Source organism: Dicentrarchus labrax, unplaced genomic scaffold (assembly GCF_905237075.1).
Source record: "Dicentrarchus labrax unplaced genomic scaffold, dlabrax2021, whole genome shotgun sequence".
Classification (NCBI taxonomy): domain Eukaryota; kingdom Metazoa; phylum Chordata; class Actinopteri; family Moronidae; genus Dicentrarchus; species Dicentrarchus labrax.
In genome coordinates this window covers 4,050,847-4,078,523 of record NW_026136716.1, presented here as the reverse complement: position 1 = coordinate 4,078,523, position 27,677 = coordinate 4,050,847, and the positions used below count along the sequence as shown (strand labels likewise).

At 44.5% G+C, this 27,677-nt stretch overlaps 2 protein-coding genes across 5 annotated transcripts; both read left to right on the top strand.

The window, feature by feature from the left end:
* The first annotated feature begins 177 nt into the window (after positions 1–177).
* Positions 178–11,994, top strand: mrps9 (mitochondrial ribosomal protein S9). 2 transcript variants are annotated; one of them, XM_051427546.1, is made up of 11 exons: positions 178–286; positions 626–808; positions 3,923–3,985; positions 4,518–4,548; positions 4,653–4,732; positions 8,732–8,817; positions 9,119–9,194; positions 9,386–9,554; positions 9,724–9,832; positions 10,545–10,714; positions 11,672–11,994. In XM_051427546.1, the coding sequence occupies exons 1-11, from the start codon at positions 200–202 to the stop codon at positions 11,761–11,763; spliced, it is 1,146 nt and encodes a 381-aa protein (XP_051283506.1). In that variant the 5' UTR covers positions 178–199; the 3' UTR covers positions 11,764–11,994. The 2 variants fall into 2 exon arrangements, with proteins under 2 accessions (XP_051283506.1, XP_051283505.1); XM_051427545.1 differs by having other exon boundaries at positions 178–298.
* A 624-nt stretch (positions 11,995–12,618) lies between these two features.
* Positions 12,619–27,409, top strand: LOC127378573 (SLAIN motif-containing protein 1-like). 3 transcript variants are annotated; one of them, XM_051427536.1, is made up of 10 exons: positions 12,619–13,267; positions 15,544–15,680; positions 20,054–20,197; positions 20,316–20,429; positions 21,802–21,951; positions 22,936–23,295; positions 24,268–24,279; positions 24,830–24,979; positions 25,080–25,416; positions 26,288–27,409. In XM_051427536.1, exons 1-10 carry the CDS (start codon positions 12,807–12,809, stop codon positions 26,361–26,363), a joined length of 1,941 nt encoding a protein of 646 aa, XP_051283496.1. In that variant the 5' UTR covers positions 12,619–12,806; the 3' UTR covers positions 26,364–27,409. The 3 variants fall into 3 exon arrangements, with proteins under 3 accessions (XP_051283496.1, XP_051283497.1, XP_051283498.1); XM_051427537.1 differs by lacking the exon at positions 24,268–24,279; XM_051427538.1 differs by lacking the exons at positions 20,054–20,197; positions 20,316–20,429.
* Positions 27,410–27,677: the final 268 nt, after the last annotated feature.

Sequence of the window (27,677 nt, the reverse complement as noted above, 5' to 3'; positions counted from 1 at the left end):
TAAATAAATAAATAAATAAGGTGGTTTGGTTATGAGCAATGATTGTCGGTCGATTTCTGGCCATATTCTCAAAATATTAATAATAATAATAATAATAATAATAATAATAATAAGTTGTATTGCCACAATCACGACACGTGTCTCTGACGTGTAACAACTTCCGCCGCCGACGTCACCGCCGCCAGCCCAAAAAAAAAACATGGCGGCGTCTTGTGCGCGAACCGTGGGATCGTTTTTGGGAAAATGTGGGAATTGCAGCTCGAGTTTAAACACGAGCACGTCGCAGGTGAGCCGACAGGTAACGTGAGAGTTCCTCTCGGACACACTAATACGTTTTGTACGTAAAACAAACGTAAACGCGCAGAAATGGACCGACACACACGTCCTTGAACTGGCGTCCTCTCGCAGCTTCCGTTAGCCGAAACCTGCCCGACAGATGTGTGAATTAAAAGTCCAACAACGCGGCGTTTACTCTTATCAAGCTCTGCTAGACTTTGTGATGTCTCGTTGTAATTGTTGAAGCCTTAACGTGAATTCGGCTCTAGTTTAAGGGTCAGCTGCCTCTCCAGATATTAAGCAAAGTAGCATAATCCTCCTCCTCCTCCTCCTCCTCCTCCTCCTGCAGGTCCTGAGCAGGCGGATATGCGTGAGCTCTGCCCTCCACAGAAAGAACCTGGCGGCTGAAGGGCCGCAGAAGTTCACGGCGGAGTTCATCCAGAAGCAGGTGGAGGAGTTCAACATCGGGAAGCGGCACCTGGCCAACATGATGGGAGAGGACCCCGAGAACTTCACCCAGGAGGACGTGGATGTAAGAGTGCACACACAAGTACTGTTGTCTCTGTGAGGGGCTTTCATGCATCCACTGGCTTGTGCAAAAACATGTTTTTTTTTTTCCTATCCCCAGAGCTTATAAGACCTGTTTGAAACCAACAGAGCAATGTCAGAAATCAAGTGAATTGAGCTGTGTGTGTGTGTGTGTGTGTGTGTGAGTGTGTGTGGCTCAGTTTCTGAACTGCAGATAAGGTTAGGATATGTTGGGGCTGACAGTGACCGTACAGTACACACTGGTGATTGATTTGTGAAGGATACTTTCGGGAACTTATTGATTTATATGAGGAAAAAAAGCATCAGAAAGAGTTATTATATCTTTTTTTTTTTTAACTAGACAGACGAGGCGGTGGGTTGTTAGGATGTATGTCGAGCAAACGGTGAACACATTGTGAGTTATTAACACTTTAATACAGAGTTTGTTCAGCATTCGTTGATTTTGAAGCATTTAAATTGGCTGAATGAACGAGCACTCTATAAAATCTCACTTTTAATGAGAAGGCTGGTGATATTTTATGTTTATTATCAACAACACCCATGAAAAGACCAAAACTGCTCACAGAAATGTGTCTCCATAAAGCCCCAGCAGCACTATTTCCTCCTGTTTGAGTAACGTTGGCTTGAAACTACAGTGAGCAGCTGTTCAAGGTAACTACTGAGCCTTTTTATAAATGGAAACTAGATATTTGTGGCCTGTTTTTAAAGATGTACGTCGACCGTAGGCGCCGGTACGCTGTTTCATATTCAGTATATTACGTTTTGGTGGACAATCAGACAGCCCACCCCCACCACATAAGACAGACCTTAAAAGCCACACTCTGTTAAAGCATTTTAATCACTGATTAAGTTCGCACTTTCAGGCTCTAAAGCTCTGCGGTCTCTTCACATCATCATCATCATCATTGGCGTCTGTGCTCCACCAGCAGCAGGCAGGTGGGGTCCACCTCTGGCTAATCCACTGCATCGGGGGGTATTAGCAACGCCCTCAAACACACACCCACGCGCTGGATTCCAGATTTTGGCAATACATTAGCCCCTCGCTGCTCCAATCACTTAGCTTGATTTCCCACTTTCCCCCTCGCCCCCGGTCCCCAGTGTCCCTCACAAATAATGAAGAGAGCTGTTGGCGCCAGGCTGTGAAAGCCAAAGCGACGGCGAGCAGCCCAAACTCAGATGTGTGGAGGGAACGAGGGCTGGAGGGGAGCAGAGAGGAGGCACCTGATGAATCCCTCCGCTCTGGGTTTGAGTCCAGACTGTTCAGGTGTGACGGTGATGAAGACCCAGGAAGGATGTCTGCAGTCAGGGGGAGAAACGAACACTGGCAACTCATAATGACCCATAAATATCTGTTAGGAGCGGACTGTTACATATTTTAAGAGTTTTAAACTAACTATTACCGAATATACCTTTCAAAATAAATGTTAAAATACACCTTTTGCTGATATCCGAGTTGCTGATTATTAGGGTTAGAGAAAAATACCAAATATTCTCTGGTTCCAGTTTCTCAAATGTGAGAATATTTTATATAAAGATTGGATTTTTCACTGTTTTTGGTTGGGCATTTTTGTAAAGTAAATGATTAATCCATGCATGGAATTCGTTGACAAGGACAGTAATTGTCTGTATGAACAAAGAAATGAGTGTGACTAAAGATTTTCATCACTCATTAGTCAGTTTATTATTATTTAGATTTATTAATCACGGTGACACAAACAGTTTTCCCTTAGCCCACAACCAGAAAGTATTTATTTTAGCACTAAAACTGTTTGATCTTAAGAAAATTAACCAATAATTGTAAGAATGTATTAATCATTGGAGTCATTTATCAAGACAAAATACTCAGCATTTGTTGGTTCTGGTTTTTTAGGATTTTCTGCGGTTGTTTGTTTTTATATCAGTATTATATATTTATATTCTCAAGCTGGAACATTTTCTGTTGATCAGCTAATTGATTAATCGACTAATTGTTGCAGCACTACTATAAATGCAGTCCTGAGTCGTTCCTGCGTGTAGGTGTTGTCAGACTGAGGTTGTCTGCTGGCCTGTTGAAGCTTTGTATCTCTCTTCATGAGACGCAGGAGCCAGCGGCCTTTGTGCCAAGTTTCAGAAACCCAGCAGAGACAATGAGACAGTTTTGATCTTGTCACCGGTAAAGTTTATCCTGACTGTCTCCATGATGTCGTTGAGATGAGTAAAATCTGACGCGCTCCTGCGTGGCGTTGATCAGCTCTACAGCTGACTATTAGACTCATTCTTCCTCCGTCTTTGTCCCCCGGGGGTCTCTGCCATGTTGTGCTGAGGCTCGGGGGACACACAGGTGTGTCTTCATCTGTTCCCTGCCTGTCTCTCCCTTCCCTCTTCTTTTCTTTGTACCCTTTAACTTCTCCCTCTTCCTGTCTCTCACACTTTTACACACACACACACACACACACTTCTCTCGACCAGCCCTTTTCTTGGTGCTTTCCGTGGTTTTGACAACCTTAAAGGCAGCAACCTGCTCTCCCCCCTGCAGCACCTGCTGCCTCACTAATTGAACCGACGGAGAGGAGGAACAAACGAAAGAGGAAGAGGAGAGGTGGTGGGTTGGAGGAAGAGAGAGATGAACAGACTGTCTTGATGAGTGTGGCGGGGGCCGACACACTTCCTGTCTCCCTCTCTTCTATCACACACACATTTACAGTGCCATCTGTAGCCGCGCTAACAACACACACACACACACACACACACACACACACACACAGAGTGGAGGGTGAACTCGCAGTGAACTGTTGGACGTCCACGGTGTCCTCTGCTCGCTGTCAGCCGAGCCAAAAACTTGTGCCTTTTTCTGCTTGTTTTCTCCTCTAACTCCACAGCGACACACACACACACACACACACACACACACACACACACACACACTCACACTCGCCTTTCCTTGAACCCGCTAGCAGCTTGTGCCTCTTCCTCTGTCACTTTCACTGTCGTCCGTGGGTGTGACCTCTGTTGTTCGGACATGTCAGCGTTGTCATAATCTGCCATCTCTCAAACTGCCATTTCTTCTCCTGTTTATTTATTATATATATATTTATATTTTTTCTTCTCTCACCAACAGAGGAGCATAGCCTACCTCTTCCCCTCCGGCCTGTTTGAAAAGCAAGCCCGGCCCGTCATGAAGGTACGTCTGTGCGGTTTAGACTCACATAAACTTGACTTGATTAAAGTTTAAAGGCTGTAAATGATTCGTTTTTTTATGATCTAGATTCTTATCAAACCGATGTTATTGGTTGCTGCGACTTTATTTGTTAAACACAGTGTTACATTTTTGTTCATTTTAATGACGGCTTGCTCAGAATCATCCATTTGGACAGCTGAAATTTGTAATTCAAAGAGGAGGCAGGTTTATTCCGATTAGATTATTTATTGTTGACATACATACATAAATACATGAATGCTGGGTATTAAACAGATCACAAACTGCATAAATATCAGGAATATCTGAGCCAGTATTTGCTGCTGGTGTGAGTAACTTCCAGCCAGTGCATTAGCTGGAACCAGCTGACCTGAAATGACCCTCTCTGGATGAGTCAGTCTGCACTCATTTACTGCTCATTGGGGCGTGATGGCTTTAATTTTCATGCTGGCAGTGTAATAAAAATGTGAATTCCTCCATCATTCCTGTTTTATTTGACTTTTGTTTTCATTTCCAGCATCCAGACGACATATTTCCAAAGCAGAGCGGTATGTTTTTTTTTCTTATTACTTTATTGTGAATGTTAGTTAGTGTTCGTGTTAGTTTTGTGTAAACTGCTTCACAACCTGCTTCTCCGTCTCGTCTTTTCAAGCTGTCCAGTGGGGAGAGGACGGGCGGCCCTTCCACTTCCTGTTTTACACCGGCAAACCGTCCTACTACTCCGTGATGCATGTGAGTACTGCAGGCAGCTGTCAGGTTTTTATGTGAGGTGGAGGTAAATCTTCCTCCAGCTCAAATCCCAAGTTCTTCCTCGCCTCCCCCTCCCCCTCCCCGCCCCCCCGGGTTATATCTCATTCAGACAGAGTGAGTCGAGGAGAGGCCGCGCGGTCCTCAAGGAGACGCAACGTCAGATCCTCTTTTCCGCAGCGAGCTGCAGATGAATAGAGCTGGGGTGAAAGAGAGGTGGGAGATTAGAGGGAGGCGAGCAGGATGGAGGGGCCATAGGTAGTCCGGTGTAAAGGGTGATCCACTGGGGAATAACTATATCCACCTGTGATCCGGAGGTAGTGAACAATCAGCTGGACTGGTTTATTTTGAAGCTTCCTCCTCACCTCATCAACCGAACCACAAAGTAACGGCTCTTCTTCACTGTCTGAACTTTTGGGCGTCTGCAGTGAGAATTTCCTGCTGCTAACGTGATCGAATTAAACATCTATTAGCAGGCGTCGTTTGTCGGAAAATAGTTAATGTAGTTTGAGTTGGGTGAGATTCCATAAACAGATGAAATTACATCAGTGGTGGAGACTGCCAAACTATTATGTTAATCTATTATAATGTTATTATATCGTGTACATTTGCTTGTTTGCTGTATGTTTGCGATAATAATAATAATTGTGTAATACTGTTTACATTATGCCGTGTAAATCTCATACCGTTCCAACCCTAATCTGGACTATTACCCAACCAATACTGTATTTTTAGAGGCTGATACAGATTAGTATTAACCCAATAACAATACATCAACCAATAGTACGAACGCAAGACATAAACAAACAATTTCGACACGGTGAAAGGACAAAGGTACAAAGGTCATCAAGGTACAAACTTACAGTCAGCGTCTGCATGATTTCCTTTTTATTGGATCTTCAAAACTTTCCTTTGTGGATTAGAAAACCATCAAATGAAATAGAACAGAAACTATTTGACTGTGATACGTTGAACACAATGAGGCAGGGATTTTAATACTTGGAGAGAACGACAGAACAGATATGATGAGAGATTAATGGAAAGAAGGGTAAAAGAGAGAACATGGGGGCAGCTGGGTTATTTGTAAGCTGTTGTCTTGAAGATTATAAATGATTTTTACATTTAAAAAATGTCCTTTTAAAACACTAAAAACACCAGAGTGGACCTCTTACTGTGATGAGGGACATTAAAGGATGTTTAATTTTGCTATTTGAGCGTTTAAATGATAAACTAGGACGAGGACAACGAGAAAACAAATGAATTGAAGGTATTTTCCCAAGCCCACTGAGATCTCTTATACAAACAGTTAAACAGACATGCGTTCTGGTGTCGGGCGAGATAAATAAAGTACATCTGTCTGAGTGTCCGGGTTCAAAATCGTGTTTGAGGTGTGGCGCATCTGGCTTGTCAGGCTTTGTCCCGCCACGGGGAGCGACTCCTCCACTGGGATTTGGATTGAAGCGGGGTGGGGCAAGAGCGGGTTCTTTGGAGGGGGAGGAGGAGGAGGAGGAGGAGGAGGATGGGTGGGTGTGGGGGCTGCTGCGCCATTCACACTGCTCCTCACCTCTGAGCTCCTCTTTCTTCCTCCATCTTTTGTTGCTTTCACACGCTCAACGGTTCCCTTCCTGTCTGCTGCCGACCTTGCTCAAAGACATTTCTCATACAAGAGGCGTGTGTCTGTATCTAAAACACAGAGAGAGGGGTGATGTCTGAATATTGGTCACACACACACACACACACACACACACACCATTGTGCCCTGCAGCCGCAATCTGCACCCCCTGCTGTTAGTTTAAATAGGTATGTCAGACACGTCTGAGAGCTCGTGCTGCCTGTCTGCGTGACTGCAACCCTTCTATTTTTCCTCTTCTTCCACCTTTCCTTCTTCCTGTTTTTCCTTCCCCTGTCTTGTGTCCATTCCAGGATGTTTTTATTTTTTTAAATCCATCTCTCACACACACACACACACACACACACACACACACACACACACACACACACACACACACACACACACACCCCTCAGGAGTGTTGCCAGGAGGGGGCAGTGGCGTGTAAAGCAGCCTTCCTGCTCGGCTGCTCTCCTCTGGCTGTCGTTGGGCTACATTAACCTGCTCACTGCTCCGTTGAGCCCTTTATGGCCACAACTCTGGGGAACCTAAACCCACTCCCCCCCAACCCCCTACCCAAACACACCATCTCCCTTCACTTTAACGCCGTCTGAACCCCACGAGAGGGTCTCTTTCATTGTTGGCTTTTGGTGAAAGTGTTTAAATGCTCCACTATATTCCGCTCATAGCTGAAGCCTTGAACTCGAAGCTCTTGCCGTGCATATAAAGACCACTTATTGAATAGAAAGAGTGGAGGTCTAGCTGTCTGTCTCTGTAACAACCTCGACTTAAACGTATGCAGATACTGGCCCTCTTCCTCTTTCATCCGGCCAATCCATGCGAGTTATTCCTCGCCATTGTAGCGCCCAGTGTTTGCAAACGTGTAACGCAAGCCCCTTATCCAAGCCCCCCTCCTCTCCTCCTGCCTTCTTATTTTTTTAAGATTTTCTATTATGCTTTTTTTTTTTTTTTTTTTTTTGCAAAGAAAATTGGTTTTTGCTTGATGTTTGCTTTTTTTTTATACACCCTCCCTTCCCGCTCCTCCTGTACCCCTCTGTCGCTGGTCGGAGTGGCAGCGGATTAGGCACACTCTATCAAGAAGGAATTAAACAAACATCTGGTGAATAATTGACGGGGAAATGAGTTCTCACCCAGGCGCTGGGCGGCTGAGGTGGGGGCGTCTGCCTCGGGGACGTGACCAGCATGCCCACCCTCTTCCCCCCCGTCTTCCTTCCATCACCGTGGCACACTCCCCCTCGGGTTATTCCCAATGCGAGAGTGATCTAATGACGAGTGAGCCCCGAAACTGTCCTGTCATTTATTTCGCTGAATGTTGTTGCTCCGGCAGATTTCCTTCCAGCTTTGCTTCAGGCCAAATACACGCACAGGTTCCCGCGTCAGTTCAGTCCAGAACTGAATGAAGTTTTTATTATTGTGTCGTCGGCATACAAGATACCATAAATTCATATAAACAGATCCAGAGGGCTCAGTGTTTGTTTCCTAGACAATACGACTAAAGAAGTATTTGAACCTTCAGTGTTTCCAACTAAATTCAATAATCACGACTCTCTAACCAATAACAATTAACTATTATACAGTATAATTAATATATCAATTAAATAATCCATCTCGCTGCCTTTTCATGCTTTTGAGGCAAAGTTTGCAAACTTAAACGCATCAAAATGAACCAAGCATTCCAATTTCTACTCATCTATTCACCAGACTATTTCAGGATTTTAATGGAAAATGAACTCTTTTAAATCATTTGAACAGTACCAAAGGCATTGGATATTTACCAATGAATGTGAGAATAAAGTAACTTGCTCACTGTAGCATTCTTCTTCTGCTCTTGGCTTTTATGGTGAATTAAAATCTGTGATAATTCAGATTAATTAATACATTTTACTTCCATCAGACGCAGAGGCTAGAGCTGCAACTAATGATTATTTTTTGTCTTTGATTAACTGTTCAGTCTATAAAATGAAAACGCCCATCACAAGTTTAACGAAGTCCAAGAAAGGATATCCAATTAACAAAGACATACAAAAAAGTTGACCTGCATCAGGAGTTGAGGATGGATCATCACCCAAAGGTGATGGATGCCAGTGCATGCCGGTCTTCCAGACCAAAACTGGGAAAACACAAACTGTTGCCACAAAGTTGGAAGCACATTGACCACTTTCCTGCTTTTATCACAACATATATATACTGAAAACAAAGTATTGGTTTGATCCTTACATCCTAGACCCACACTCTAGTTCTAACTGACCACCGGCCTGTCGCTCGCTCTGCATGGTGTGCACCCTGAATTCAATATTTCCTTTTTGTGATGTGTTGCATGTCAGAACTTGTCCATGTTTTTGGTGCATTTTAGGAAATAAACAGCAGAATCCTGAAGTTGGAGAAGTTCCAAGATAATCTGAGAATCAACCAACTCTTCGTAAAGGAGGGCAAGCAGATGTAAGTAGAGAAACATGGTTTTTACACTTCAGATATGCGTGAACGCTGTCCCTTAGAAGTGATAAAGCTCTTGTGCACCACACTCAACTAATTATGATGAAAGATCACGTACTCGGAGCTGTGTTTACATTTGATCGTCACATGATGGAGTGTTTCTTGTAGTAGTTGTCCAAAGGCTTTGAAACCGCTACAGATAGAGGCTGTTTGACACCCCAGAAAATGACCACAAGCACTGACTGCACAGGTCAGTCCTCTTCAGTACTTACACCTTTGATTTTGGACTCCCGTCTGTCTCCGTCAGCTCTCTCAGCTCAAGCAGGTGGCGCACAAAGGACGAACTGCAATCAATGCTGGTCGAGACCGTCTCCGATCATGACGTAAGAACTCTTCTCCTCGTCTGTCACATGTTTTTGAAATAATGAAAGCTGGAGAACGAGTCCAAGATTCAGACCTTCAAATCCCTGATAAATGCTACTTAAAATAAGTTTCTCTGACATAATTAAACCTACTGTGGATGTTCTCGGGAGCGTGATACGCGACTTACACGACCTTAATGTGTTTCATTCAGTACAAACGCTTCATCCAGCTAATGGAGCGCCTGGTGTCCATGCCCTACTCCGGCGTAGAGGAGGAGTTTATCCTGCCTTACCGCCAGCAACTGGGGGCCCAGTCCACGAAGGAAATGGTGCCGCCGCTGGAGAAGGACGACAGGGGCGTGGCCTTCAGCACCGCAGAAGGTAGAAATGTTTCTTCACAAAATCGGAGGTTTTTAACGCTACATTAGGTTTGACAAACGTCTCCATGAATGTCACATTAAACACATTCACGTTCCCCCCTTCTGTTGAATATAATGTGGGATGAGAAAATGGAGATACAGGTGGGTTTTTTTTTTTCTTCCCCTCTCAGGTCGGAGGAAGTCGTCCACCTCTTCTGTTGTTCTCCGAGACTGCGGCTCCGGACGCATCACCATCAACGGCATGGGATACCTGGACTTCTTCCCCGCACTACAAGACAGGTAGGAGAGCTGTGCCAGCGTCGGACAAATAAACCTTTTTCTCTGCAGCTTTCATTCATAGATACCGCTTTCCTTTAAAATGCAAGACGTAATGTGTTTGACTCCCTCGCTCCAAAAAAAAAAAAAAAATTAAAAAAGCAGCTTTTTCACTCTTCACAGCATCGCCTCGTTTTTTATTTATCTCCTTGTAGTAAGTTAATTACACAGTTGAGTGATTGTGTGTGTGTGTGTGTGTGTGTGTGTGTGTGTGTGTGTGTGTGTGTGTGTGTGTGTGTGTGTGTGTGTGAGTGAGAATGTCCAGAGCTGGTGTTGTCACGCAGTGTGAGGACGGGCTGTAATTGGAGCAGAGAGGTGACAATTGACTTTGTCAGCAGCCATAGGCCATTCAGCCAGAGACGCCATCCAGAACACTTTCTTTCCTCTCTCTCTCTCTCACACACACACTCACACACAACCTTATCCTATTCCTGCTGAGTCAGAAGTTACTCTGTAATATGCGGTGGAGAGATTGTAGAAGAAAGCTTTTCACAGTGCCGGGATCCTCTGTGCTTGTCTGAAAAGTCACCCAACCAGACATTAAATTAGCTAAGCCTCTGCCGTTGATACCGCTATCTGTTAAATAGCACACGCTCCCGCTCTGCCCATTCAACCACGTTTCATTCTTTCACCTCTTCTTCTTTTTTTATGTCACTCCTCACCTCTCGGCTCTCAGAGAGCAGCTGATGTTCCCGCTGCAGTTCATGGGCGAGCTGGGACGCTTCGACCTGGAGTGCACCGTGAGCGGCGGCGGGCGGGCCGGCCAGGCGGGGGCGCTGCGACTCGCCATCTCTCGGGCCCTGCTCAGCTTCCTGTCCGAGGGGGAGGGGGAGACCATGAGACAAGGTGGGGTTGTCGGCCTGTTTTAGCCTCAGGAAGGCCTTTTGTGTTTCTTTTAATGTTACATCACTACTTTCTGTCTTCTATTTACATTATTTATTTGTCCTTTTTGCGTTTTATGATCCCATGTCTGGTTTTTACGTGTTAACTGTAATACGTCTTCCTTGACTTTGAAAGCACTTTGCTACACAAATAAAGTTTATTATTATTACTGATTATTTCTGGCCGTCCAAGCAGTCATTAGGTTCTGATAGTGGTGTAAAATTCAACTTAAAACGTACTTATAAACGGGCAATCCACCTTAATGGACATTTAGTTCTCTTTGTGAAGGTTTTGGGGTGAAACTTTGATGCAGGGACTGTTTTACTTATTTTTGGAGAAGTGTGAGATGTGAAAAAATGCTTTTCAATTTGACAAGAACTGCTACCATCACATTGTTTTAATAGATCCACGTTACAGTTGATACAGCGCAGTAGTCAAATCTCAGATGTTGGTGCCTGAATGCACGAAAAGGTTTTCAAACTAGATCCTGGACTAAGATGAAGAACAAAAACTAAATGAGCAAGTTGATGTGCAAAAGAACGTGCACATTTAAATGACATTTAAAACACAGGTTGTTTTTTATGCGTTTTGTTAAGCTTTATAGTTGTGGTCAATCAATTTACTTTAACAATAAGGATGACTACAAATGCAAAATACTGGTGATCTATTGCAGAATTGAGGTTGAACACACTGTAAAGGGCGACGATGGGGAGATTTGTAGAGTTTAGTTTTAGGTGAGGCTTCATGTCATAAAGACGTGCATAAAGAAATGCAGATGTCCTCAAAAGGCCTGACGCACAAATAACAGTGAGACGCATTAAAACAAAAAATATATATATAGAAAAATATCCAAAATGCACTTTGTCTCATGATTTCCATCCACTTTCATTTGTCTCTCTTTTCCGTCCTTTTAACCTCCAGCCGGTCTGCTGACCCCTGACCCGAGAGTGAGGGAGAGGAAGAAGCCGGGCCAGGAGGGAGCACGAAAGAAATTCACCTGGAAGAAACGCTGAGGAACTCAAACATAAAACATTCAGACTAAAAACATTGTGTTTCCCAGAGTCGCTTGTGTCCTCCTCGGTTCGTCCCTCGCAGGCCGCCATTGTTTCTAAAAGCAGTTCAGACTCAACAAGCTGCAGTGAGCCTCTTCAGCCAGCAGATGGAAGTGTGTGTCCAGGAATAAATGAGAAGGTTGAATATATTTATCAGTATATTAAACAATAAATCTGATTATTTTGACAGAACAGTAGATGTTTTCTTTGTATTCTTTTATTATTTTGCCCTTCATCACAAGGAAGTTTAACCATTTTACATATTTTTCTTGACATTTTTTAATGTCAACATTTCACTTTAACCTTTTAAATTTTAAAATGACTAAATTTTAATTAATCAACAACACTACAGACTTAATTAATCAACTGATTGACAGTACTAAACTTTTTCCAAACCTCGAATCCAAATGTTCCTCTTTCTGTCACAGCCAGCTTCGGCCACAAGATGTCGCCAAATGCTTATAAATGTTGAGCAGGTGTGCCTCTGCTTATTTTACTGCACCTTTTTTATCAGCTCAGAACAATCAGGTCATCGATTGAATGGATATTGATTAATAATTAAATAATATCTGGTGCAGTAGATCAGCTGCAAACAGAAAACACCTAAAAAAAAACAACTATTTTTTAGAGAATGAAACGGTGATCAAATAAAGGTGTATAAGAGCTCCTGTTTGGATATTTGGCCGCAGTTTGGCCTCACAGGTGCACTAATCACCTGGAATCAGGGTCGTGGGTGAGGGAGGAGGAGACCGGGGTGTGTGGGTGTGTGTGGTGGAGGGGTGGAGTCATACAGTCTCCCATTGGGTGACCGTCCAGACAGGCGTACTAGACTGGATTACTACCACCAGACTACAGAAAGCAGCCAGAGGGAGACGGGTGAGCCGTCAGCAGCTACCTGTCCTCCATTTCTGCTCCACGTTGGAGGTTGGAGGGAAGCGCATTATAGTGTGTGTGTGTGTGAGAGAGAGAGAGAGAGAGAGTGAGTGTGTGTGTGTTGTGCTCCAATGGAGGCAGCGGTACTGAACCCCGCGATGATGACGGAGGTGGACTGCAACAGCAACACCCTGAACGCCGAGCTGGAGGTGAAGAAGCTGCAGGAGCTGGTTCGGAAGCTGGAGCGGCAGAACGAGCAGCTGCGGACCCGGGCCAGCGGCTGCTCGGGCGGCCCGCATGCGCTGCCCCAGTCCCCGGCGTACGTGCTCGGCGGCGCCGGGGGATACTGCCTCCCCAGCCCGCTGCCCACCTTGCTCTGTCAGTCGTCCTTGGGGTCCTTCGCGCCCCCGGAGGAGCCTTTCGACTATTTCCTCCCGCACACGGGCGGGGAAGGAGCGGCAGCCGGTGAGGAGGAGGAGGAGGAGGAGGAGGAGGATGAGGAGGAGGATGGATCCGAGCCGTCGGTTCTGGATGAGCTGGAACTTTTGGACTTGAATTCTCTGTCCTGCTCGGATGAGTCTGATGAAACATGGTAACTGAATTAATATTCAACCATTTGTTGATCGATGAAGTCCATGACTCCTGCTGCATGTGTGGTTCAGATGCCCCTGTTATTATCCTCATTGTTTGTGTGTGTGTGTGTAACCAGCCTGTCCTGCAATGCCCCAGACAAAGCACACACACACACACACACACACACACACACACACACACACACACACACACACACACACACACACTCTTTGGGAGTAAATTAGGCAGCTGAGAGGAGAGGGCCACTTGTTATCAGGCCTGTCATCAGGGCTGCACCAAGCTGCCATTCTTCCCTCTGTGCTGTGCAGGACCACACATCCATAGTCAAAATGCCATTTTGTTGGCTAGGAAACCAACCCCTTAACCTCGCAGTGTGCAAGATGGGCTTCAAATAAAGCATCATTTCCTTGAGATAGACAAAAACCACTCCATCTGAATCTCTGCACCCGATTTACTGTCATCCTCCAGGGGGAAAAGGACGTGTGAGGTGGTTGCAAAGAGACCGGTTGTAAATCAGGAAGTCCAGTTTTGCTGATTTTGTTGCAGCTCGCTGGGTGAGCTGACCATCTTGTGCAGAACAAACAATCAACAGGAAGCCACTGGGCTGTTGGGTAATAGGGCTGCTATAATGCTCGTTCTCATTAGTTACTGCTTGATTTTGCTGCTTTTTTCAGTTAATCAATAAATTGGCTATTAGAAGAGGACTCAGCTGGCTTATTTCTTTTCAGTAAAAGCCCTTTTAACTCATTATTATTATGACTCAATGACCAGGAATTAATTATCGGAATAGGATCTTATGAATCTTGTAATATCCTGTCGGTAATAACTGTAAACACTGCTGTAAAAACACAACAACAGGGAATGTTTATGGGCTGAAATCTGCACTCCAGTTGCCAGTTTATTACTCCAAACTAAATATAAAAGAGGTCTAAAGCAGCAGTCCTGCCATAAACAACATTTAAGGTGCTTAATATGTTCAGTTTTTGTTGGAACTTGTTGTCGAGAGGTTGTTCATTCAACTTTATGGACATTTGTTTGGAGGCTGTTTCTAATATTCTGCAGCATTCATGTAGCTTCACACAGGAGATCAAACTGATCTTTGAAGAGTAGCCCATTCTCCACTGCAGCACATCCAGATTCATCTTTTATTTGGTGTGTTCATATCGCAGCCGTGTCCCCTCCTGCTGTCTAAGAATAGCAGCCGAGGTGCGTTCGTGTGTCCCCCTCCAGATCAGACTCTCACCTGATGTGGGCGAAGGTTTTAATCTATAATTCAGCTGTTCGTCTCCAGAGAGGAGGGGGGAACCGCGGAGGAGTTCAGGGCCTGTCAGAATAATCTGATCAACTCCTTTCTGAACTGAGCAGCTCCTCTTCCTCACATCTGGGAAGCTTAGTATCACCTTAAGCTGGAAGGTGGTGGTAGCTGGGGGGGGGTTCTGACTCAGGAGGGGATGAGTTGGTGGCACAGAAAGAAAAGAGTCTGGGTCGTGATATGTCAGAGACCGCCTGGAGAAATAGCCCCAGCAGGGACATTTTTATACTACTTTGACTTTGTTCCATTTTCAATTAGTCATCTGTGGTTCGCGTTGGACAAAAAGTGAGAGAATGATGTTTTAAGGTTCAGGAGGTTTGAATATTTGGTATTGGGTACGAGGAACACGCCACCATGCAGCAGGAGTTCTACCTAAAGTGGAAAGATATTAAAAGGTTTTGTTGCCATCAAGTCTCTGTTGTTTTATAACAGTTCTGTTTCTAGCCAATTATCCAACGCCATATCAAATAAAGTTGCATTATGAAGTATAAAAATAAATGGGCTTGCAGAACATTGGATAAGAATAATTGAAATATTACAATCTGGACAGCAACACATTTTCTACACTATTGGATGGACTGCCATGAGGTTTGGTTCCAACATACATGACTAAGACTAATACTAATATCTTGGCTGACAGAAAATATCATTGGCGATTATTATTTTGAGGATTGATTCATTGTTTTTTAGCCAGTTTTTTGTAGTAATTTGTTGCTTTTCTATGATTTGTATCATTGTAAACCAAATCTCTTTGGATTTTCTCCTGTCGGTGATCAAAGGTGATCTTTGAGGATGTCACTTGTGTTTTTTTTTAAACCAAAAAAATGAATTGATTAATTAATTAGCTGCTAACACGCTCGATTAAGATGGCGAGCATGGTAAAGACAATGTGAAAAATCCATGGTAGCATGTGCCTTGTCCTGTGGTAACACAACTCAATCTCAATCTGTGTCTCTTTCCAGGTTGTATGCGCCATCAAAAGCTAAAGAGTCCACAGATCACTCCCTCACACCTCTGCAGTGGTGCCGGCAGGGCCTGGAGAGCCCCAGGACCGAGGTGGAGGCCGCCAGGCGGTCGCTGTCGCTGCGACTGGAACAAGGTATGAGATTGTGTGTGTGTGTGTGTGTGTGTGTGTGTGTGTGTGTGTGTGTGTGTGTGTGTGTGTGTTAAAGAAAAGACCTTGATTGGCTCCTGGGGGAGGAGGGGTTGTGTTGTTCAGCAAAAGAGTCGACTGTGCGCAACAAGAGATAAACCAGAGTACTCTCTCGGTTGTCGTAGGGTGCTAATTAAAAGTTAAATTAAAAGCTACGTGTCAGTCAGTGTGTCACACCTTGGGTTTGTTGGCAGACAGAAACGGTGCTGTTAGAACAGCCAGAGACACAAAATTCAAAGTTCAGTATTTGAATGCATTTTCATGTTTTTATGAATGAAAGATCTGTGCAAAATGTTCTATATCGTATCTTAGATTAGCAGTCAACCCATTTCTGAGCCGTGTCTCTCTTTAGGAGCTGATAATGTAAGATTTCAAGGGTCGTACTCGTGTCGGGGTCCCGGGGAGTCCCAGTACAACCAGTGTGACACAGGCAGTGAGCAGCCCCACCAGGGCAACTGGAGGCACTGGGTGGGCTTCAGACTCAGCACATGTTGATATCGCCATTGACTGAACGATGCTGGAAACGTCTCTGTGGAGTTGAGATGTGCATTAGAGGAGGGTTTTATGTTTTAGCCTTACGGACTCTGACCAGCTGATCTCTTTTCCTCTTCGTCTGAACCCTTCTAGGCCTTACCGACGTCACATTTCTGTCTTTTACCCACAGTTCTTTGTGTCTTCGCTGCCACACTACAGACTCAAACCAACGGCTGAGACAGCAGATTAGTTCGCAGGGCGCCGTTCTCCCACAGGCTATTTTAAACTGATGTTCAGGTGTCTTGCCAGAAAACACAGGAGCTCACTGACTCACACAACACAAATCTCGGCCAAGAGGAAGTGCTAAACTGTTCCTCGTCTAGACTCTACGGCCAGACGCTCGCGCTGTTTTTGTGATGGAAGCAGTTTGGCACCCAAACCGATGTCAGTCACAGAGAGATCGCTGGCTGGGTAAATCTGTTCGGGTCTGATCAGGTTTCAGCAGCTACGTAGCTCTTACCACGACGGCTAATCCTAACTAACCAAATCAAATCAAATACAGTCAATGATACAATACAATGCAACTGACCGTGTGTGCTATGCTGGAAGCGGCTAATGTTCTTCAGCTACAGTTCTGAATGTGTTTTTTATTTTATACTTCTTCACACTTCACTGACACTGCTGACGGTCGTTTGTATTAATAATTAGTCTGCAGATGACGTTTTGCTGGTGGTTTGTTTATGTCGGTCATACAGAGGCGTCAGTATCAAATTAAGACTGTTTCATAACCAGATAAAGAGTCCTTGTAGTTCGTTAAAGCAAAGGATATTTTGTTTCCATCGTTAATTAATACCACATTCATTCTTGTAATCCCTTTTAGTGTTTTTAATGAAGCTTTCTTCATTGTTGAGCAACTCTTTGTACATTAGGGCTGCGGATATCGCGATATGATTCACGATCAGTGGGAATGATCATTTTTGCAATCATAATTTAAAAAAAGAATTTCTTTAAAAACCAAAACAACTATTAATATTGTGATGATGTGACATTTGTTGGAGTCTGTACCAAACAAACATGTTTTCTGACATCTGGAGAACAGTATTTGTAGTTCAGGGCAGCTCTGCAGCTCTACAGTGCTTCATTATAAAGCTGTTTGTCACATTTTACCTTTTACCTAAAAAAGTGCAGCTTCTGGTGATTTGGTTATTGCACTTGACCATATTGCAATTTCCATAATATTGCCATTAAGCGTGCAGCTGTAGTGCAGATAACCTGCTGCTTTATACACAAAGACAACAGCTGTCTGGAAATAATAAATAATAATAAACAGCCACGTTTTCATGGGTCCTCTCCGAGGCTTGGTGACAGTGGATTGTTTTCAGATAATACAGTAACATAAAAGTGACCATCCAGAGATACTGTTCCTTCGTGGCCACAATGAGCAGGTCGAAGTTGGATCACCTTCATCGCTTCACTGTGACTAATGGGGCTCAGCAGGGACAGTAGACCTCACAGACTTTAATCCGTCCACGCCTCACAGCATTAAGCAGATCAGGCCTGGGTCATCTGACCTGCTTGTCTTCAATGATTACAGCCATCTCTGAATTATACCGTGAGGAAGAAGAATACTGAATACTGAAGAACAAGGAAACACATTTGAGGAAGTAAAGCCGGAAGAGCGGCCGCCAAGCTTCCTTAAAAGTATATCCGCTGTCATGGTTACATATCTGAGAAAAACCAAGCAAATAGACTTGAGTCTCTTGCTTTGAGTTCAGTGTTGTCATGGTTACCTCCAGCACCTCAGTCGACTTTTTAATAACCGATTTCATATCTTGAGCTCATCGACAGCCGGCCTGGAGAAAGCAGATCGGGGGTTATCAGTCCAGAAGTTGTAGTGATCGTCGTCCGATCGATGGGTCTCTGTGCAGGCTTCAGTGTGAGTGTGTGTGTGTGTGTGTGTGTGTGTGTGTGTGTGTGTGTGTGTGTGTGTGTCTGTGTCTGTGTGTGTAGGCAGAGCAGAGGGCGCTGCGTGTGAAGGTGTGAATGGAGGCGACAGCTCCCACGGCCTCGGCTGAACAGGCAGCTTAACATCCTGAAGCCTTTCTAATGAGAGGAGATGGCGCCCGGCTCACCTGCGTGGGCGCGTTTGTGTCTGCGTGCGAGGCCGCTCTGCTCTTCCCACTTCACACACACGCACGCATGCACGCACACGCACACACACTGAAGTTAGCGTCTGCAGTGTTTTCAAAGAAATGCATCTTTGTTGGACTGCTCTTTTGCTTCAGCCAGCTCAGGAAAGCTGTTTGTAATTGAATCAATATTGCTGAAATGCACCAAGAATGGTCACAACATAAGGAAAAAGAGAGACTGGTGTCCAATGGAGTGAACCTAGGTTTACTGTTATACATGTTTTTAGTCTGAGCACAAAGACTGGAACTGGCGGGGCAACGGTGTGAAGAAACCAGTCACTGCGCCCGGCCACATAACCCCGTGTTAAACCGTCAACTGTTGTTTTCACACCTCAGATTTGTACATTGTGAACTTAAGAACAGAGATTTAGTGTGTATTTGTGAGCTCGACAGGTGCTGGTAGGGCGGATTGTGTTGCTGCTTCGCATATTTTCAGTCTTTATGCTCAGCTAGACTAATGAGGTGCTGGTTGTAGTTTCATATTGAACGTACAGACATGACAGTGGTATCCAGCTTCTCATCTGACTCTCAGCAAGAAAGCCAGTAAGTGTATTTTACCAAAACTGTGTCATATTAAACACCATAAAATGGCAGATTTACACAACCTCACATTACATTGTGTGTCTGTGTTCTCCCATGGCAAACTGTTAGACCTTTGTAGTGCACGCAGAGGGTATTGTTGTGGTAAACGGCGTCCACACACTTTGAGCTCGCATCGATCTGCCAGCCTTTGGCTCACAGCAGTCGACCTGTGACCCGGCTCAGTCCTCTGAAGTCGCTCCGGCTGTGCAGCGCGTTGCGTCAGAGTTCGGTGAACCTTCCCCGCGCAGTGCTAATGGCCCCGGCTCTCTCTCTCTCTCTCTCTCTCTCTCTCTCTCTCTCTCCGCTCTGAGCTGGAGTACAGTGAAATGGAGAGCTGTCGCCATGGCAACTGTTTACATGAAAGGAATACACCCCCCTCCTCCTCCTCCTCCTCCTCCTCCCCCCTTCATAGCTTATAAGTGGCTTATATTCACATTGACAGGTAACAGAGAGAAATCCTCTCCCTGCATCTTTAGCAGGATGTAGGCTTCAACAACACACACACACACACACACACACACACACACACACGCTCTTTCAATAAGAGACAATAATTCAGCATTTTTATTTATCTTTGTTCCCAATATATTGCCTCTGTATTCATATCACAGGTGCTTGAAACCAGTCAAAGTATTTTCTCTACACCTATGAATAGTAACTGAAGTGTGTGTGTGTGTGTGTGTGTGTGTGTGTGTGTGTGTGTGTGTGTGTGTGTGTGTGTGTGTGTGTGTGTGTCACTCGGCGCCAGGTACAGCTGCAGTGTCTGAGCAGCTCTGTTGTGTTGAATGCAGCTTTGTTGTGGAGCTGTTGAACAGAGAGGTTGGTGACAGTCACAGTGCTGGTGAGCTAACGGCTGCACACACACACACACACACACTGCACGTTGTGTGTGTGTGTGTGTGTGTGTGTGTGTGTGTGTGTGTGTGTGTGTGTGTGTGTGTGTGTGTGTGTGTGGTCCGATAGCTGAAGAACTCCATTGTTTCACCTGTGCAGCCTCGGGTTAGTATCGTATTGATACTGTTAACAACCTTCCACTAATGATTGTTGTTCTCTCCCCCTGCACTCCCTCCTCAGTCTCCAGGTGGCGTAGCTCCCTCTCCAGCCCCTCCCCCTGCTCCTCCCCCGGCCCTCCTCTGAGTCGAGTGGCCGGAGTGTCACCCCTTAGTGCTACTCCCTCCGCCAAGCCCTGCTCCACGCCCCAGTTGACTGAAAGACACGGTAACCACACAACGCCAATGTCGCCATTCACAGTGTACGTTTGACGTTTTTTAACACTTTGGTCATATTTAAGTCATCCTCCCTTCCTCTCTCCCCTCCCTCCCCTTCCCTCCCTCAGCTCCATCCCATTCCTCCCCACTCCACCTGGTCCTCCATCGGACGCTGAGTCCTGGAGGGAAGGAGCTCTCCCCTGTAGCTGAGAGGACTCCCACGTTCTTCCCTCACAACCGCAGTAAGCCCCAGCGCCGCTCCTTTACTTCTCCTCACATCTTACTCTCTGCTTTTTGGAACGGGAACAGAACATAAAAGTGAATACTCGACGTAATCAGAATATTAATGTGCAGGTAAAGACACTCGCTGAAGAACTGGGTCAGCCACAAGCTCTTTTAGATACCATTTCAACTGTGATCTCATGCAAGTCGTGGGAGGGAAGAGAATATATTTTCACTGCAGCTTCGAGCTACGTTTCAGTTGCAGAAATAAAACAGTGCATTATTCGTGATGGGGGGGGGGCAGACAGCAGAGGGCAAAGCTGCAGGGAACGAGAGAGGCCGTGTTGGAGCTAACCGCCACGGGGAATCTCTGGTGGCTTTTCCCCCCCCGCGAGCTTAATTCCATGACGGTGCTCGTCCAAACAGCAATGTGGCATTAAAAACCTTTTTTTTTTTTTTTTTGTTCTGTTTAGATATTGTGTGTCGGTCCAAATATAAACCTCGCTTTCATCTCTCTGCTCCATTTGTGTGCCACCAAGAAGATGTTATTCAGAGCCGTAGCCAGGATTTTAGTAATATCGCGTTCAAATTCCACAACTGTACAGTCGATAAAAGAAACAACACATGATTTCAGTTCTGTCAAATTTGAAGATGTTTAATCTCTACAGAGACTTTTAGGTCTGAGGACATTGGGGAATGTTTCTGACACAGTTTGAGCTACACAGGTTGAGAAAAGAAAGAGACCTTCAGCGGCTTCCAGTAACTGTGGTAATTGTGGTAATTGTGGTTTTGTCTGTCAGGATTTAAGATATCGGCATGACTTTTAATTCGGAGTGCTTATAGTGTGGACAGATGTCTTTCCTGAAACAATGATTACTGAGAATAATTGTATTTACTTTGCTGTAAACAGTCTGAATACTGTGGGGGACTATTTCCTCAGTAGGAAGGAGTTCAAGTGATCTACCAACCATTAAAGATCAAGTCATCATCAAAATGTGACAAAAGTAATTAGAAGAACACAAATGATGGAAAGGGTTATTGCAGAGAGCAGTCATAGTGTGCAGATGAGGAATATCATTAGCTGGAGAGACGTTGGTATAACCTCTGTGATAATAGTTCTGCCTCACTGGTGCTTAATAGACTCTAATTCCATGAGCCAAGTATCGGCCTCCATTAGTTTGGTTCCTTCAGCTGTACATGGAGGACACTCAGAAGACTCAAGAGTGCTTTTCTCATTACCGAGCTGCCAAAACTGTGACGGTCTCATTCGTTTAACACCGGTGGTTGTGTCATAGACGGGTCGGGAAAGGTGGGCTCAGATCAAGAGGAAGTCGGAGAGGGTGAAACTGGCCAATTCTGTTTTCTTACACTGGTTTTTCTTTTCATTTGAAGGCCGCAGCCTCCGGCGCGCAACCCTCAGTCCCCAGTCATCCATGGACAGTGACCTCGGTGCTTCAGAGGTGGAGGACGAGTCCATCACTCTGGGATACAAACTGCAAGACCTCACTGACGTCCAGGTTATGGCCCGACTGCAGGAGGAGAGTAAGTTACTGACGACGCAGAGTTTATCTCTGCCTGTTGACATTTAACACGCCTAATGACAGTATTTCTGTCCCCAGAACAGCTCTTGCTCGGAGAAATGGTGTATAATTAAAAGTCCAAATTGTAGGGAACGTGACTCGCTGCACGCTGCCTGTATTGTTCCTTATTTTAGGTCAGTGGTTCCCAAACTGGAGGAGGCGTGAAAATATGGAGTGAAATCGACGGTTTTGACAGCAGACATTTTGAAACCTGTTTGATTCATATTGACATTTATTCACACGTCAAGATTCTCACCAGAACAGCTATATATTCTTTCATACAATACATACAGAAATACAAACACATTTTCATTTACCAAAAATGTTAAATGTTGTCTGAATACCAGAACTACATCAGTGTTTAACTAGAAACTAAATGCCTTTGACAAACCAATCCCAACTCAGGATCCACATACTATTATTTATCATCTTTTTTTTATAAGCAGCTCGAGACCCAGGTTTTAAAACGTTTACCTTCTTACCTGTTAGCTTTTTCCGGAGCTTTTGAAAGTGTATCCTAACCAAGTCCTTAAAGTTCTTTGAATAAAATCAAGCAGCTACTGAACCTTTGGGATTGTTCGGTTCAGCTATGATCCTACTATGAACTTTTAAGTGCTTGACAGTTCGATCCTACGGAAGTTCTGTTCAGAGTTTAACAAGTCATCTTTAATGTTTATCTGCATATTAAGTTAAATCTAGTCAAAATAATTTCAGAACATTATTGGAAAATGTTTAAATTTCGACTTTGTTCTCATTAATCTGTCTCTATTGTTCCCTCCTTTCTAATAATTTAACAAATGACACCAGATCTCAGAGCTCATCGCTACTTCAGCTTCATTAACCCCAGGAGGTGTGTGTGTGTGTGTCTGTGTGTGTCTGTGTGTGTGTCTGTGTGTGTGTCTGCTGTACGCTGCTATACCCTGGTCCTCATATCTCGCTCCCCCAGGTCTAAGACAGGACTACGCCAGCACATCGTCAGTCCTGGCCAACCGCCGCAGCCAGAGCTTCACCTTCCAGCTCAGCCAGCTCAGCGCCGGCCCCGACCTGGAGGAGGAAGACGAGGAGGACGACGAAGACTACGGCCTCCTGCCCCCGCCGCAGCCTCGCCTCACCCGCCTTCCGCACTCCCACACCTTCTCCAGCATCCGAGACTGGCGAAGAAGCACAAGTTCCCTGTCCACCCCTCCTTCCACCCCCTCCACCCCCCCTTACCCTTCCGCTGGGTTCGCCTTTCAACCACAGCCGCAGGGACCGGGACTGGGCAGCCTCTGCGCAGCCGAGTCGCAGGGCTTCAGACCCGGATCAGGTGAGAAAAGATACTTTGAAAGAAGCGTTAAAGCTGAACTTCCAAATATTTTACATTAACCGTAGATCAGGTGATTATTTCTAATGTGAAAAAAAAGGGGTTGCTTGTGTAGAATATATCAACCACCACTGCATGTTCCCTCAGCTCCACGGAGCCTTTTTTACGGTCTTTGAGCTCCTTGTTTTGGTTTTAAAGCCCACAACTTTGTTTTGTTTCACTCTCACGCCTATTTCACGCCATTTTCAGCAAAAAAGCTTCGATACACCCGCTGGACGCTACCTGCCCAGTACCAAATGGCAGTCGACCAATGTCAGCAACTAGCTGGTGTAACAATTAGCAACGGAAGAGCCAGATATGTCCCTGAGGAGGTGGAACAAAACGGCTAAAAGGAGAGTGAATATTAATTGGATGGCGAGAAACACGACTCCAAAAGGTTCTTAAAATACAACAGAAGGAAAAAGTCTTTCCATCACTGTCCCCAGTGTTTGTATCAAGATGGAGTCAGGCACTCAGTGTGTGACAATAAGACATTTCTGAAAACTGAATATTGACAATCAATATCTTTCATTGACGGTAGGATGTTATGACTGCTCCTGAATTAAAGGAGGTGCCTTATGGCAACAGCATTCCCAGCATGAATAGACTGTGGTGTCTCAGGATTACACTTCCTTAAAGTCGGGGTGGTCAAAATCAATGTAGCGGTGGCTGAGACATCCAAAACCCGTCAAGCCTCCATTTCCCACAATGCAACTATCCATGCCTGTTAAATGACTACATCTTAGGAGTCTCCCTTTTAATTTTGAATGGCAGAAACAGGAGGGAGAAACATGCCAGCTTAGACCTATTGCTGTAAACAGTACTAATCAGTTATCTCTTTGTGTGTGTGTGTGTGTGTCATACGTTAAATATTTTTGTGTGTATGTGTATGTTGTCGGTCGTATTGTTGTGCGGAAACTTCTTCATGGCGTCCAGCCGAATATGAGAGTAAGTCGACATTGTTTTACACTTGATTCAGAGTGAAATGTCCCCTAACCTCCATGGACATTTGTCATTGAACATGAATCCAACTTTTAACATGAAGACACTAATTTAAACCCATTGATTCATTACTTTTTATCTTCTCTCATCATTTATCTATGATCATCATCCATCACCGCCTGGGACTGACCCACAGCGACGTCCTAACCACTTCATAATAACTCTGTCTAAGCCTCTTGTACAACTGCTCCTGCAGCTCTCAGACTGGCGTGTGTTCTAAGACGAGAGAGAGTTTGATGGGATTAAGAGTTAGGAGTGTATATCTGACTGAGGGGGCTGTTGTTACGGTAAAGTAGATCACGGCCAGCTGCATGAGCCGTCTTAAGGGATGGAGTCGTAATAAAAGAACAGGCACAGGCAACAGTTATATATATATATATATATATATATATATATATATATATATATATATAATGGTATATTGAGAATTTAAAATCAGCCCTACTGTATCTTTTAATTTCATTTATTTAACACTTTATCTGTCTGTGTTTGTTAGATAAGCTGCGGAGGAGCATGCCTAACCTTGTCAGAGCTCCCAGCATGCCTAGTGTGCCCATTCCAACCAATCCTAGCGCTTCCCCTTGTTTGCTTCGTAACAGCCAGAGTTTTGATTCGTCCAGTGGGCTGGCTCGACTGCAGTCCTCCAGTAAGACGCCAGTTCTCTTGTTTCTCTGATTAAAGTGTATTATTATGCAGCAGGATCACTAATTCAGCTTTCTTTTGTGCTCGTACATGTGTTCGCCCAGTCCCTTCCCCAGGACAGCTGCAGAACAGGGTCCAGAGCGTTGGGAACTTCACCTCGTTGTCACGGCAACCGCTGAAAGCCACCGCCTACGTCAGTCCCACCATCAAGGGCTCGGCCTCAATGCCAACCTCCGCCAGCTTCCAGTCTCTGAACAGCAGCAGCAGCGGGGGTAATGCTGGGGTGGGCAGTGGGATCCCTCTGCTCAGTAAACCGGCAGGTGGAGGCGGTGCGCCCACGTCCACCCCAAACACGCCCCGCAGCAGCCTGCCCCGACCCGCCTCCTTTGTTGGCACCACAAGCTCCACCCCTCGCAGCAAGGTGGTCCAACCGGCACGAAGGTAAACCCTTAAAGAACCAACCTAATAAGAAAAAAGGAAATTTGTTTGTGCTCTCCTCTGAAGGTTCAAATCCACACTTTTCATTTGAGGACCAGATATTTAGTTTTATCAGACATGTGACTATGGGGGATTTACAGTCATTGTTTGGGCACTAAACAGTCAAACAGCATCGGTCTTCATGAACTAAATGAGCGCAGTGAGTTTCTGCATCAGTAAAATGGAGGACTGACAACAACTCTTACATGCAGACAATTAGAGAATTAAAATACTTCAAATATCTCAACATGTTCAACATTGATCCCAATGCCTGTGATGATCCTCTGAGCTTTCTCTAGCGCTACCGTGAAGTTTACATTTATGGGTTGGATGGATGGCCATGAAACTGGGTACAGACACCCCCCCCGATATCTTTTTATATATATGTGCTTTGATTTTCATCGAGCATCATCATCAGCTCAAACCTTTCACTTTGTCCTGTACTTTGGTTCGTGACTAAATTCCTGCAAAACTAAAGACATTCCCATCAGTCTTTGTGGTACTTCAAGTGCTGCTTAACCAAAGATGCTAACAAGCTAAGCTAAAATGCTGACATTTACAGTATACCTGCTACGATGGGTGTAAAGAGTTACCGTTACTATGCTATTCTTAGCATTTTGCTTAAAGCGCTACTGTGAGTCCAGCTTTACAGAGCTGCAAGCTAATGTCCCAAAATTCACTTTGATTTGCGCTCCATTGCTTTCACGGAGCGTGTCTTTAAACAGCAACATCAGATCTTATTCAGCAGCACATCAGATGAAACTGTGGCTGGGCTTATTGACACCCTTTGTCTGTGTTATCAGCTGATTGTGAGAATTGTTTTTATCTTCCTCAGTTTACTGACGCCTCCAAAGAGCTTGTCCACCCTCAGTGCCCTGCGTGACAGCACCTGGAGAGACGGCTGCTACTGATGAACTGGTGCAGTAGTGCAGTGGCGCCCCGCTGGCTGGGGTAACTCACTGCAACCTCAACATAAAACAGAAGGATATTTGAATGGGTTTGACCAAAAAAAAAGTTAAGTTGACCTTACATCTGAGATCCTGCATAGAATAGTTCAGTGTGAAGCAAAACGACCGCAGCTGATCTGATCTCTCACGTCATCCATTCAATTCTATGCAGAATGTCTTCGGGGAAGGCGGGTTGTTTTTCTTCCTGGATTTTGAGTGAGTGCATGTCGGGTCTCATTGAGCTTGAGTTGGGTCCGTGCCAAGGGGGAGTCGTTCCCCGTTGCTCTCGTGCAATAAACCCCTGTCTGTAGGGTACTGGTAATACTAACCTGCTAAAGAGGGCTGCCAGTTTTTATGAGCCTCACAATACTGTATTTATTTATATATTTATTTTGAATAACATTTTTTGACTAATCAGGTTTTCCCTCTGGCAACAAGCGCCAAAGATGCTGCTAAAATTGAATCAGTCCCTTTTTCGTTTGGGCACATTTGGTCTAACTTTTACAAGCGAGAAAAATATTGTATGTATTGGTGTACAAAGCTAACTATTAAGTGTGCATACATGCATATATATAAATATATATTGATGCAATATTATTGAATTTTAAATGTGAATCTTGACCAAAAGGAAAATGTCTGAATGTGTTTACAAAATTGTCTCACCATGGCGTCACAAACCTTTGTGTATATTAACACTTAACAATTGTTTAACAAAGATCTGTTCTTGGTGCACTTTGTATAAATCTCTTACTGATATTTTTAATGTTCAGTTTACTAATTTTTTGCACTTCCTTTACATTTTAACTTTTGGATTTAGGGTGATTAAAAAAACTCAATAAATGTTTTGGGGAGATTTCACAGTTGTACACTGCATAATGTAGCACCCTCTGTTTGTAATATTGGACTTGTGTTTTTAAATGACCGTAACCACATTTCACAAAATCCTGACACTTTTGTTACTGTGATCGACTGAATGAGTGAAACATTTTAATAAAACACATTGAATTAAACATGGCTTTCTTTTTTTTTTAAATATAAACATGCTGTGGTAGTTGTGTAATAAAAAACAAAGACAGAAATTGAAGTCTATCTACAATATATATAATTAATCAATGTTGGCATTTCCAGGACATAGAAACCCTTTTTAAAATCAATAAATATACCCTAATATAAAACATGCTTCAAAAAAGTCTTTTTTTTCCCCTTTGCACACTTTGGTATTCCCAATATTCCCCCTCTAGTGCACCAATGACTCTCCCCCATGTTAGAGACTCCCTT